This window comes from Catharus ustulatus, chromosome 13 (genome assembly GCF_009819885.2).
Source record: "Catharus ustulatus isolate bCatUst1 chromosome 13, bCatUst1.pri.v2, whole genome shotgun sequence".
Lineage (NCBI taxonomy): Eukaryota > Metazoa > Chordata > Aves > Passeriformes > Turdidae > Catharus > Catharus ustulatus.
The window spans coordinates 14,573,839-14,586,112 of NC_046233.1; the positions used below are offsets into that span (position 1 = coordinate 14,573,839).

Below are 12,274 nucleotides of genomic sequence, written 5' to 3' on the forward strand. Positions count from 1 at the left end.
TCTGCAAACCCAAATGACCTCTACCGGCTGGAAATTGCCAGTCCTCCTGGTGATAACTGTCCTTCGGGAATGACCTTCTTCCTAAACCAGAGTAAAGATTCTGGTTCATTCACAACTAGAGATGGACTTGACACATGTACTAACATCCACCAGAAAAACTCAAGAGCTATGTGATATTACTGGGGTAGTGCAGCACAGACAGTATAGACCAGGAACTTACTGCAGGATAAAGTGGGACTAAAACACTAACTCAGAATTTCCATCTGTTTTGCAGAGGTGTGCATTACAACACAAATGAAAAAAGAATTCTAAATTCAAAATCTGCATTGAAAAATCCAAGTAATCCATAATAATTAACTAAGGTATATTACTGAAGTTTTGGATGGACAGTAATATTAAAAAAAAAAAGTGAAATTAAAATAGGAAGATAAGGATGAGTACTGAATTATAGTATTCAATAATCCCCTTGTAGAAATGTCATCTATTAAGAAATCCTTGCAAATGTTACTGATGCATTCTATCTCACCTAATAACCACCAAATAACTTCATTATTAATTTTCAGAAAGATAAGGTATGTTCAATTGTTATTTCATGGGGGTTTGAACAAGAATATACACATCAGGTTACCAATGTACATGAAAAACAGCAAAATAAAAATTATCAAAACTATCCCTCAGAGCATTTGCATATAGACAAGAAAAACTGACCCTAGTCTCCTCATTTTAATGTATGAGGATTTTTTTTTCAAAATTGAACTAATTACTTCCTCACAGGCCCCTCCTATTCATACACAGACATGTAAATAAACTTCACTGATTTGAATCAATGCACAATGTAAAATTCCTGTAGTATCAATTACAATTAGATCTTATATTTTTTAGTCTTTTTCATCTTAAACTTAATGATATTTTCTCTTACAACAAATTAATCTGGTACCTTTAGTATGGGTAGCTTGGCTAATTGAACACAAGTCATTATAAGGTCTCCACCAGTTCTCCCAAGCATAGTGAAGTACTTTCAGTAGAGTCCAAATTATCTTGCATCTTTCCTGAAAAGTTTACTTGGGTAACTTTTATGCCAGCTAGCAGAGACATTAGGAGAGCGCATTAGCTAAGAAACCAAAGATAGAAAAGTATCAGAAACACAGTATCAAAAAGTTATTTAGATTGGAAGATTTTCTAAGCGGGTGGAAAGAGAGCCAGGCCTTAAAGACCCTGGAGCTGAAAAAGTAAACATGCCAAAGACAGTAGATAAACACAGAAATCCTTCTAAGATACAACATTGAACACTTAGCAACTAAACAAAAATCTTTAGAATTGTTTACTAAATGAGATTAAAATTTAGAGAATTCTACAAAAACATTCAGATAATCTCTGTATAGAGGACAACTGGGTGCAAGGTAAAAACCAGCAACCTTTTCAATGGCTGGATTAATTAGTCATGTGGCCTCAGAACTGAATGAGTCATGGAGTTGCTAATGAGATACGGACAGGAAGCCTGACACCTCCAAGTCAAGAGTTCAACCGGTTCTTCTCAGAGCACTCTCCTGCTGTGCCCTAGATTGAAGGCACAACACTGGCTTTCCTCTGCTGAAGGGACTCAGAGCCATGTAAAGCTACTTACAGAGGAAATCTTTGCCTGAAAATAGGACACAAACATTACCTTCCTGTGGCAGTGTCCCCCTCCATGGCTCTCCCAGTCCCAGCTGCCTGGGATAAGAAGAGGCACCCAGGACCATCAGCACCTGTCCTGCTCTGCAAGCACAGGCTGGAGAGACACCTTTAGCACAGAGCCCCACTCTGACGGCTCCCCACTGACACTGGTACTCAGACAAGGCTCCAGAATCTACTATCAGGGGCACAGAGACTTGCATTAACATTAGGGGCCCTTTGTGCACTAGAGGCAAACTCTACTCATGGGACTTCTGTCATGGGGGTCTGGTCACAGGAGATGCAGTGGGACCAGAGAGTCAGCTCAAACTTCAGGGGTGCCATTTCCAGCAGCTCTGGATGGATAGATGCCTACTTGTTGTTCATATTTATTAAAGAAGGAAAGAAAAATAATAACCAACAATATCTTGACCACAGCCAAAATCCAGACTTGTATGGTGCTGGTCTGCCCACACATGATAAAGAAAGAAGCCCAGTGCAAGTTGGGGCATTAGGAATGGCAGCAGGAGGCAAAGCACAGAACAGAACATGGACAGCAGGATGTACCAGGAATTGAGGTGGGAGAAGGAGATAGGAAAGCATGATGCACAAGAGGACAAACAGAAGAGAAAACACAGAGGGAAGCCAGAAGGTAGAGGCAAAAGATAACAAGAAATAAGTGAGTGGGAAGTTAAAGACAAAAGACATGAAGGGAAATAACATACCACAGATGAGGGGAAAAAAAGGAAAGGACAGAAACAGAAATAAGATACATATACAGGCAGCCCTTTCTGCTAGAAATTGCTTCTTATCAAACTCAGACAAGAAACACTTCCAAAATGAAGAGCTCAATCAAGCATGGAAAGTTCAGATCATGTGAAACTTCTGAAGGCAGATGAAAGAAAGCACCTTAAAATACGAAGCATAACTTCATCCTGAAGTACACTGCCCCTGCTCTGCTCTAACAGAAAACTTCTCAGTTCAATAATAGCTTCACCCATCTACTTGGAGAACAGGGCCCACTTGTGTCAGTACATTCAATGATTAGGGACTAATTATTCATGAAGTAGAACCCAGGCTTAAGTTCATCACTCTGTACTGCAGTCTATGCAAGACACAGCCATGAGAGAGCTACTCCAGTCAAAATACACAAAAGAAGATCCCTCCCTCCTGCCTCTCCTGGCACACATCAAATACACATCAAGGTGTTTTAGCCAAAGGATTACACAAAATTTCCCATAGAACACAGGACTGTAACGCTTGGCAAGTGGCCAAGCACTACCCAGTCTGAATTTGATTCTGCACTTCTGTTTTGTTTGAAATCAATGTTGTATATCACTCAGTATTAACACCTCTTTCCTGACACAGGATAAGTGCGACCATGAATCCACTGAGCAAGGAGGTAACTGTAGTGCACCCTTGATTCCAGAGACAGACAAAAACACAAAGCACAAGCCAGAACTTGGACATTCTGAAAACAAAGACATACAAAAGAAAGCTAATAATGAAAGGGACTCCTATTCCTACAACATCATTGCTTATTATTACCATCTGCTTAATTCAGTCACCAGTATACTGAAAAAATCTTTCCTTGCTTCCTTAAATTATCATAAATACCACACAGCATGCTGCTGGCTCTGTCACAAAAACATCAGTCATCTCAAATTGCAAATCAAAGACAAGTGACCAACAGAGAAATACACAGTTGAACCATCCTTGCACCATCAGTTTTCTATAAACAGTCTTCTATTCCAAAAGGAAGGGTTTGGAACCCTGTCACAGACCTTTATCTTAAGATAAAGATTGAGGATTAAAGGTAGACTCATTTCCAAGAATAAATGATACCCAAGATACAGCCTATTTTTGACAAATACGTAAGTATGCATAAACTTGATTTACTATTTCTCTTAAGACACACACACCTGTTCAAAATGTTTGTTATATATTTCGTTATAAAATTTTGCCATTACTACTGCAACAGATAACTGACTGTGTTGGGTAGGCACCACACATGGAAGCATTAATGAGAAAGGGAGAACAGGGCTCACTCACAACCAGAGTTTGGGTGGCTGATACAGGGTCAGTATTTCACTGGCTCACTCACAGGCAAAGAGACTCAGAAACTCCCTCAGGTTTCTTTTACAAGTCTTGGAAGGCTCTGCATTCTAACCTGCCACCTCAGAGAGGAGTGAATACCTGCTCTGCACATCATCCTTGCACTGAGGTTGCAACTGCAAACTTTTCAAGTCAATAAAAGATGAACACTTTGACTGCTCAAATTCTCATATATGTACCTTCTCATGAACCCAACCAAAAATGGAAAAGTCTACATTTCTAGTTCCCATTTACCAATGTTCCACTGGTTTTTGCTCCCATACCATTGCTGCCTCGTTCTGAGGCTGATTACAAATTATGTCTATTTTGTATTCACAGAAAAACCCTGCATGTATAAATACTTCACTTTTCTGTTTACAAATTTTAAAAAAATGAGCCAGTTCAGCTAGCTGATGGAAAGTAATTCATTTATTCAATTCAATGCAGCAACATTGAGAGAACCAAGCTAGATATAATACCCAGATACAAACTAAAACATATGAAGCTGAACTTGAATTAAAGCCAGAGTGGGGCAGTTTCCTTGCAAGACCAGAGTGCAGGGCTCAGGTCAGGCATCCAGGTCTGCATGCAGGAAGCCAAAACCCTGCCAAATCTACAAGGTTCAGTGGTGATTAAGATTCAGTCTGTTCACAAACCAGATGAAAGATCTGAACATTATTAACAGAATAATCCCTACTCCTACTGTAAGAGAGTCCTCTCTCCAACACTTACTGACACAAGCACCTCGGGCAGCAGGAAACACAGGATCCAGCAGGTTCCCAAACAAGCCTGAAGATTTCTAACTCTACTCTTCTACCACATTCCTTCACAGTGCACTTGAATCCACACTAAGGAAAATTATCAGTGCAATACCAGAGGAGAGACATGAACCCAGACCACTGGTTAACATATTTCATGATGGAGAACCTCAGTCATAGGAAAGGCCAATGCTGTTCACTCCAGAACTATTTATTTATTAAATTGAACACACAGCATCTGTGTGCTCCCTTATTGAGTTTAAATCTGTCCCAGTAGCTCAAAGTACATTGCCAGTATAAATTCTGTTCTTAGTGGAACTTAGTGGAATAACAACACTTCAGGATAAACAGGATGCAAACTTAAATGAGAATTTGAGATCACTTAAACTTTCTATACATGCGATTGGAGGGGTTCAAGAGCCCTTCTACTTAAAATAAAGGATTAACAATATCTCACGATAAGAAAAAAAAAAGACAATATTGTTCCTTAGATTAGTCTGGCCATAGTAGATAAAAAAAAGAAAAATCATAAAAATTATCAAGGATGAACATGTCCACTATCTCACTATCTTTCTAAATACTAGCATACTGTAGAATTGAAACTGGGTCAGAAACACCAGACAATAATCTAACAAAACTAATGCTAGAAACGTTTTTCAAAATGATTAGCCTCTGACACAAGTAACTATTTTACCCTTTTCATGTAATGCTTTCTGAAATTAGTTATTAGCAGATCTCAGAATGGATTGACAGATATGGAGATTTGTGCCCTGAACCTCTCAGGGAAAAAAGAAAATCTGTTAGTTATCTGGATACACAGATGCATAACTCTTTTCTTTACACTGACCTGAATTATTCTGCCTTTCATCATAATTTTTATTGTCCATATTTACTTAAACACAATTGAAAAAATAAAACATGGGTCATCTGCACAAAATACTTATTTTTAGAAAAATAAACATATACACAGCACAAATTATGAAAATGTGTTCATAAAATAGAAGACCTCATATCAACCCTCATTTTCCAGGTAAATAAATCCAAAATTACCTACTTCTTGGTATTTAATTCTTTATTTCATCAACTTCCTTTCCCATCCAAAGAGTCACATGCAGACCATGAGTGCACAAGACCACTCAACTCCACTAGTTCAAGATGGAGTTTAATATAAACAACAGAATAATTGCAATGTAATTCAATTACCCTTGACTGATAGCCTTTGTAAGTTTTTAGAGAATTTTAAAAAATAGTTTCCATTTTATCTTTTCAAACACAACCCTAGTACACTATTTTCAACCAAAGAAATACATCTCTACACACCACTTACTGCACTATCATCCCTTTTTTCAAAGGCCATTGTTACCACTAGTGACCACTTTGAAAATTCACATTGATGTTCCTAGCACTTTAAAACACATTAATGTAAAATTTCCCACCATCTTCTCATTAAAATACCCAGTAAAATAAACAGCCAAATAACACCATTAAAAACTGCAAGCCGAGCAGGCAAGTACACTAGGAAAGGCAGTAAACCTTCAAGTCTGAAACAAGTGTCAGGAACAGTAACAACTAGTAAATATGTGTAATCAATACAAGCAATAGAAACAGTTTTTATACCACACAAATACATGGACACAGAGCATAATATTAGTGCACATTTCTCTCCAAAGAATTTTACTGATTAAAAAACTCATTTTGAACACATGACAAAGTAATACTTAATACTGGGGGGAAAAACCTCAAAGCAATTCCATATACGTTTTGTGTATCACTATACACCAATTTGTTTTATTGAAATTGCCTGTATTTAATGCAGCCTCAAATACTAGCAGTTAATCATGTTAAAAGCATAGCAAACAAACATAAAATAAAAATTCCAGGGTACTCACCAAATTATGATTAGTTGAATTAGAATCATCTTCTGGGAATGGGATGTAAACAGCTAAGGCCACACAATTGGCAAAAATAGACAGTAGTATAAATATGTCAAATGGTCTGAAAAATCTTGTTAAGGAACTCATGACTTATGAGTATCTACAAACTTTGAAGTCTAGTCCTCCTTCCAGTATCAGCAATGGTAAAACAATTCTTTGCTTTAAGGCAATCTTTTGACTGATAACTCTGACAAACACTCCATCACCTTTAGTTATAGCACTATATATACACCATATCATTTTCCGTCACAATGATCCTTCAGAGTCCTCTTCTTTTTGGAAGGAGTGAAAACTATTACTCATGCTGTCACAGAGCACTTTATATTAAATTCCAGTGATGAATATAATTATCTGCTCTTCAATCAACACGTGGGTCATCATAATGGGCAAGGAATAATCACAGAACTGTTCTGTCCTCATCTGTAGATCTCATTAATATACATTTGTCCAAAGGAGGAAAATCATTGGAAATATAGTTCATAGTAGGATATGAGAAAGATTCCAAGAATACCACAACTATTCTCTAACAGGAGAGCTAGAAAGCTGTACAGTTGACACAGGAAAATTCTGAGCCACTCCATGTCTCTGACAGTTCCATTCCTGAATCCTGGCTTTAGCCAGGACAGATGAATGTTTAGGTGAGTTGAGTAGAAAACAGAATATCATGGCTGGCTTGGCAGCCACACAAAGATCGACTACACACTTCCACACTGGCAGAGCAAGGACTGCAGCTCTGCTTTCTATACTGGAGCTGGATGACAGCAGTGGGAACCTGGCAATACCATCTGTCTTCCAGAAAATAATTTCTTCCTTTTCTTAAAATTCATGCATATGAAGTTCATCCTTCAGTTTGTTGATTTTCCTTTCTCACAAGGTATTTTACTATTCTCAATGACCAGAAACATGGAGGTACTGTGATGAACCTATCTGTGGAAGTTTGGAAAAGAAGTACTTTGGACCTCAGCAATGATTTCTGGCATCCTTTCCTGCATTTGATGCACAACTTCTGAAAACGTTTCCATTAGAATCCCATAAAAGACTGGGGTAAGAGTACTAAATATATTCAAAAGCATATTTTTTGTCAGTTAAAAAAAATACCCTGGGGGGTGGGAGGAAAGTCCTACAAAGCCCATATGTCCTATAAGATGTGCTAAATTTTGTTTGCTGGCCTATTAAAAGTTTGTCACCTTGAGGGCCATGTTCACATCTACAAAGCAGATCATCATCAACAGCTGCTACGTTGCGTACAAAATAAAGTTAGAACAGCACTTTGCAGACTGGAGCGAGCAATTGATACCATCACAAAACTGACAACCTTGTTTTATGATGTGGTCCTGCTGGGACAAATTCTCGCTGAGTTATTCCACTCAGATCCATAGTAATTTCATTTACCTGACCTTAGCCAAGGAGAGGCCAATTTACTGAAATTAGTTGGACTTCTACCAGTTTAAATGAAAGAAGCCATTTCACTATCTTTAATTTGCAATTGAATTTTGTATAAAGAACTGAGAAACACCAGCCCTATAAATGAGTAACAGCTCTTATTGCCAGGTTGGCTGTTCTGTTTATAGTAACAAATTGAGTTTTACTTCAGTAATCTACTGTCTTGAACAGCTGTTTCCCATTACAGGGATGTTGCCATGGCTAATAGGCTAACATTTTTCTCCTTGTACCTCAGCAAAACTATTTTCTATTTCAAACCTTTTCTTGGTAATTAAATAATATACCAAACCAATGTGTTATCCATTCTGCCAGAGAAATGCACATATTTCCACATCACAGCCAGTGAACTAAAGGAAAAGCCATTCTTCCCATCACACAGGTCATCATGAACACAAGGCAGCATCTCTGATGTCCCATCTAGATGCACATGCTTACAAATATTTTTGGGGCTAGACATAAGTTGCACAAGCCCAGATTATTATTGTATTTCAGACACTTGTGTGCACTTAGAATATTTCCTTGGCTTAAGTAAAAATTTTCCCTACTTTTGGTACCAGGAAAAAAAATCTTTTTAATAAGATTTCTGCATCTGCAACATTTGCCCTAATGGCACTACCCAAATTCCAATATAGAAGATACAGATTTGACATCTTTGGCCATCTCCCTAACACTGGATGGCTAAATACACTCCCATCCATTCTTCCTTATTTGGAAAAGCAAATAATGCAATGCAGAGATCTGCTGGAATATAACATTAGCTTGAAAATGCTCCCTCAGCTTCTCCCAGAAAAAAAGGAACAGCTATGAGCTCTCCTCTGTCTTTGAGCTACCTACTTCAGCAAACGATATTCTGTGTCAATATGACACAAGAGACTATTTTTAACAGTAACTGAAGCCAAATTAACTCCTGTTGACATTAATGACAGTTATCCACACATACAAGTGATGTAACATGTAAATTGTGATGCTCTAAGAGATCCTGTAACACAACCCCCTTTATACAATCAGAAAACAGAAGAAAATAATTTAAAAAGCAAACTGCAACAAAGGATACTTCCATTCTACTAGACTAATGCAGGCTCTTCGTATTGGATTGTTGAGGGATAAACAGAAAAGGGCACGGGGTGGCCGACTATTGGACGTATTACCCTGTTTTTTGCTCTTGGCATATTGCTGGCGTTTTCTTTGGGACAGAGATCCTACAGGCTGGGCTGTGGTGGTACTCATGTTTTGGGCAGCCTTTGCTTGTCTAGCAGCATCAATTGCAGCTTGCCAAGATAGAACAGTTTGCTTGGATGGTGCTGAACTGTTTGACTGAATAGCTGGTCCGTCACCAGGGAGAGGAATCCTGGTGCTACTTGCATAGTTCACCTCTGTGGGACAAAGAAAAAAGTACTTGGTTATAATTGTTTTACATTAAAATGGGTCTAATCCAAAAAGATTGTTTTAAGACGTCCTGGCAGTGTGATGTTTCCATTACATATACAAATATATATGCATACACTTATACTATGGTATGTGCAATTGAACAATTTACAACTTCACGATTGATCTAAGTATTGGAACACAAACACTTCTCATTTTGATTCATTCATTTCAAACGTCTTTGTCTAACTGGATGGAAGCCTTCCTGTCCTGGTGTTTATTCAGTAAAACACACCTACCCCCCAAGATCAAGTTTGCTGTAGCACCTTAGCATTTACTACTCTCTATTTTGGTTGAAAGAATAGTTGTTGAACAGTGTGTAAGGATTTTCAATTAAGAATAAGCAGCAAGGTAGAGGGGGAAGTCCTGCAAGCAAGTTAAATCTTGCCCTGCTTTGCATTCTCAAAGAAAAATGCGTGGATGCCTCCCACAAGTGAGGATCCAATACTGTCTGTGATAAACACGTTCATAAAGCTCTGCTGTCTTTCGCACTAGGAATCACAACCACGAACCCATTGTAAAAGGATGAGCTTTGGTTCTGTAAAGGATGGCGTTTGGTTTGGTTCCTTCATGAGAACTGAAAAAATAAACTGCGCCTTCCAAATAATAATTGAGTGCTCTTTATGCAGATGACAGCAAAGAGGCAAAACACCACCTCCACCCCAGGATCCCTCCTCGCGAGCTCTTTGACTAGCGCAACAGTCTACTCCTACATGCACCTGTAGGAAGGAGAGGCTCCTGAGTGCAATTCAAAACTTGATGCCTGGGTGGGGAAAAAGATGGAGGAACGGCACAATATACGTGCTGGGAATTCGGGCTGACGAGAAAGATAACTGTGAAACGGATTTACCCAGGGAGGGGAGAAAAAATCGCTGCCCGTCTTGCAGCGGAGGGGCAGGGAAAGCACGGCCCTCCCGCCGCACACGGGGGCACGGACCACGGGAGCGCCGCGGACGCGCGGGGACGCGGCCGAGGCCGGGGCCGGCCCCAGCCCCGGGGGCGCGGAGCCCTAAGATGGCTCCCCGGGATGGCGGCGTGATGGGGGGGTCACGGCGGGGCCCCAGGAGCCGCCGCGGGGAGCGGCACCGGCGCGGCGAGCGCTGGCCAGCGGCGGCGCATCAACAGCTGGGTGACACGGGGGACAGAGCTGCCGCGGGGGCAAAGGTGCCACTTCTACCTCCAGCATTCTCCCAAAGCATCCCTGCTTTTCCCCCCCGCCCCCTAATTTTTTTTTTTTTTTTTAATTCTCCCCCACATATAAATGCAACGGCACAGCCATCTCCCCCGCCTTCCGCCTGCCCTTCGGGATGCCATGAAACGTGGCTCGGCGCAAATAAACCACCCACCTACCCATCTATCTATATAGCCATAGTCTTTTAAATAGATGCTTGAAAGGGAAACAAAGCCCGGGTGACTGCGTTCCTCGGGGGCAACACTAACTTGCTGCTGATTGAGGAGGGAGGAATTATTTATAAACAACAGCGGGGGCTGTGGCAGCGGCGGAGCCCGTCGGCGGAGCGGATTAGCGCCGCGGAGCCCCGCGTCTCGCCCCCGTGCGCCCCGCCGGGCAGCGGCCGAGCGCGCCGTGCCCGCCGCCCTGCCCTCGGCCCCGGCAGCTCCGGGCAGGTTCGGCCCCTGTTACACACGGATGGGGCAAACGCAGCCCAGCCGCGTCCTCCCGCAGCTGGCATTAACGGCCCCAGGACAAGGGACAGACATAAATCCACCCGCACGTTGGTCACACGCCGAGGGCAGCACCTTGTCCCGCCTTCGCATCATCCCTTGCCCTTCCCGGTGCCTCCTTGAGCACAGACGCTCGTTCCCTTCCCATCCCAAACCGACCCCATCCTCAACCCCTTCCTAATCCCCCCCAATCCCCGACTCCCAAATCCCTCATAAATCCTCCCCCGCCCCCTCCCTCCCCTCAGCCCCAAGCACGCCGCTGCCCTTGGTGGGCGCCCCGGCTCTTACCTTCAGGGTGCTGCTCGGGCTGCTGGTGCTGGTGCATTTTTCTCACTTTCTCCAGCGTGTGAGAGGAAAACGAAAAAACAAAAAAGGGCAGAGACGCCCCCCAACCCCACCCCGAGCCAGGTGCGCGCTGCCCCTGCGCTACCCGCTACCCGACCCCCATGGTAGTGACTAGGGACGTGCGAGGGGCTGCTGCTGCTCCTCCTCCTCCTGCCGCTGCTGCTTCGCCGCTGCCAAATCCCTCAGAGTTTGGGCCAACATGACACTCACATCCGGGTGACACGGGATCTCTCCATCCCTAGCAACCCGGCTGCTGCTGCCGCCGCCGGCTCCTCGGTCCCCTCCTGCCGCTGCTGCCTGCTCCTCGGTCCCCCTCCTCCCGCCGCCGCCCGCTCCGCCTCGGCCCCCTCCTCCCGCTGCCGCCGCCCGCTCGCAGCCCCCTCCTCCCGCCGAGCCTTAACTCCCTCGCTGCTGCCGCCGCCGCCACCTGCTGCTGCTGCGGCCGGGCGGGGGCGCGGGGCCGCTCCGACCGCCCGCGGCTCCGGCACCGCACTATATACACATACACCCGCGCCCGCCGCCGCCTTAACCCCGTCCCCGCCGCACCTGCTCCCGCCCGAGCCCCGTCTTTCCCCCGGGCAGGGACAGGGCCACGGACCTCGGCACAGCGGCTGTAGCGCCTGCCGCTCCCCGCGTCCCCGGCTCAGGGCGCTCCGGCCGCTCCGTCCCTGCCCGCTCCTCCAGGAGAACTCCCGAGTTCTGCCAACCGCGAGCTCTCCGCTGACCTGTTGAATTGCCGTCATTCTGACTTCAAGCTAACATTGGCATCTTCAAAGTTTATCCAAATAAATAAATTGACTTTGAAAAAAGAAACTAAAAACATTTTGGCGTTACCTTCCACTGCAGGACCCTCAACCATTGTTTCATTGGTAGTGAGGCTACCCCAGAAGTGCCGTGTACTGATACACCGGAGGGACCGTGAGCTGTTACCACAAAGGACAA

At 43.1% G+C, this 12,274-nt stretch overlaps 1 protein-coding gene across 13 annotated transcripts in view; it reads right to left on the minus strand.

The window, feature by feature from the left end:
• The window catches only part of CACNA1D (calcium voltage-gated channel subunit alpha1 D), a 171,158-nt gene extending 159,498 nt beyond the window's left edge, over window positions 1-11,660 (minus strand). For all 13 annotated transcript variants that reach the window (XM_033071448.1, XM_033071451.1, XM_033071458.1 and 10 more), the window contains exons 1-3: window positions 11,276-11,660; window positions 8,934-9,252; window positions 6,392-6,497 (exon numbers count right to left, since the gene is read on the minus strand). In XM_033071448.1, the coding sequence (XP_032927339.1) occupies window positions 6,392-6,497; window positions 8,934-9,252; window positions 11,276-11,312 (462 nt within the window). In that variant the 5' untranslated portion in view covers window positions 11,313-11,660. The remainder of the gene's footprint in view (window positions 1-6,391; window positions 6,498-8,933; window positions 9,253-11,275) is intronic.
• Between the last annotated feature and the right edge of the window lie 614 nt (window positions 11,661-12,274).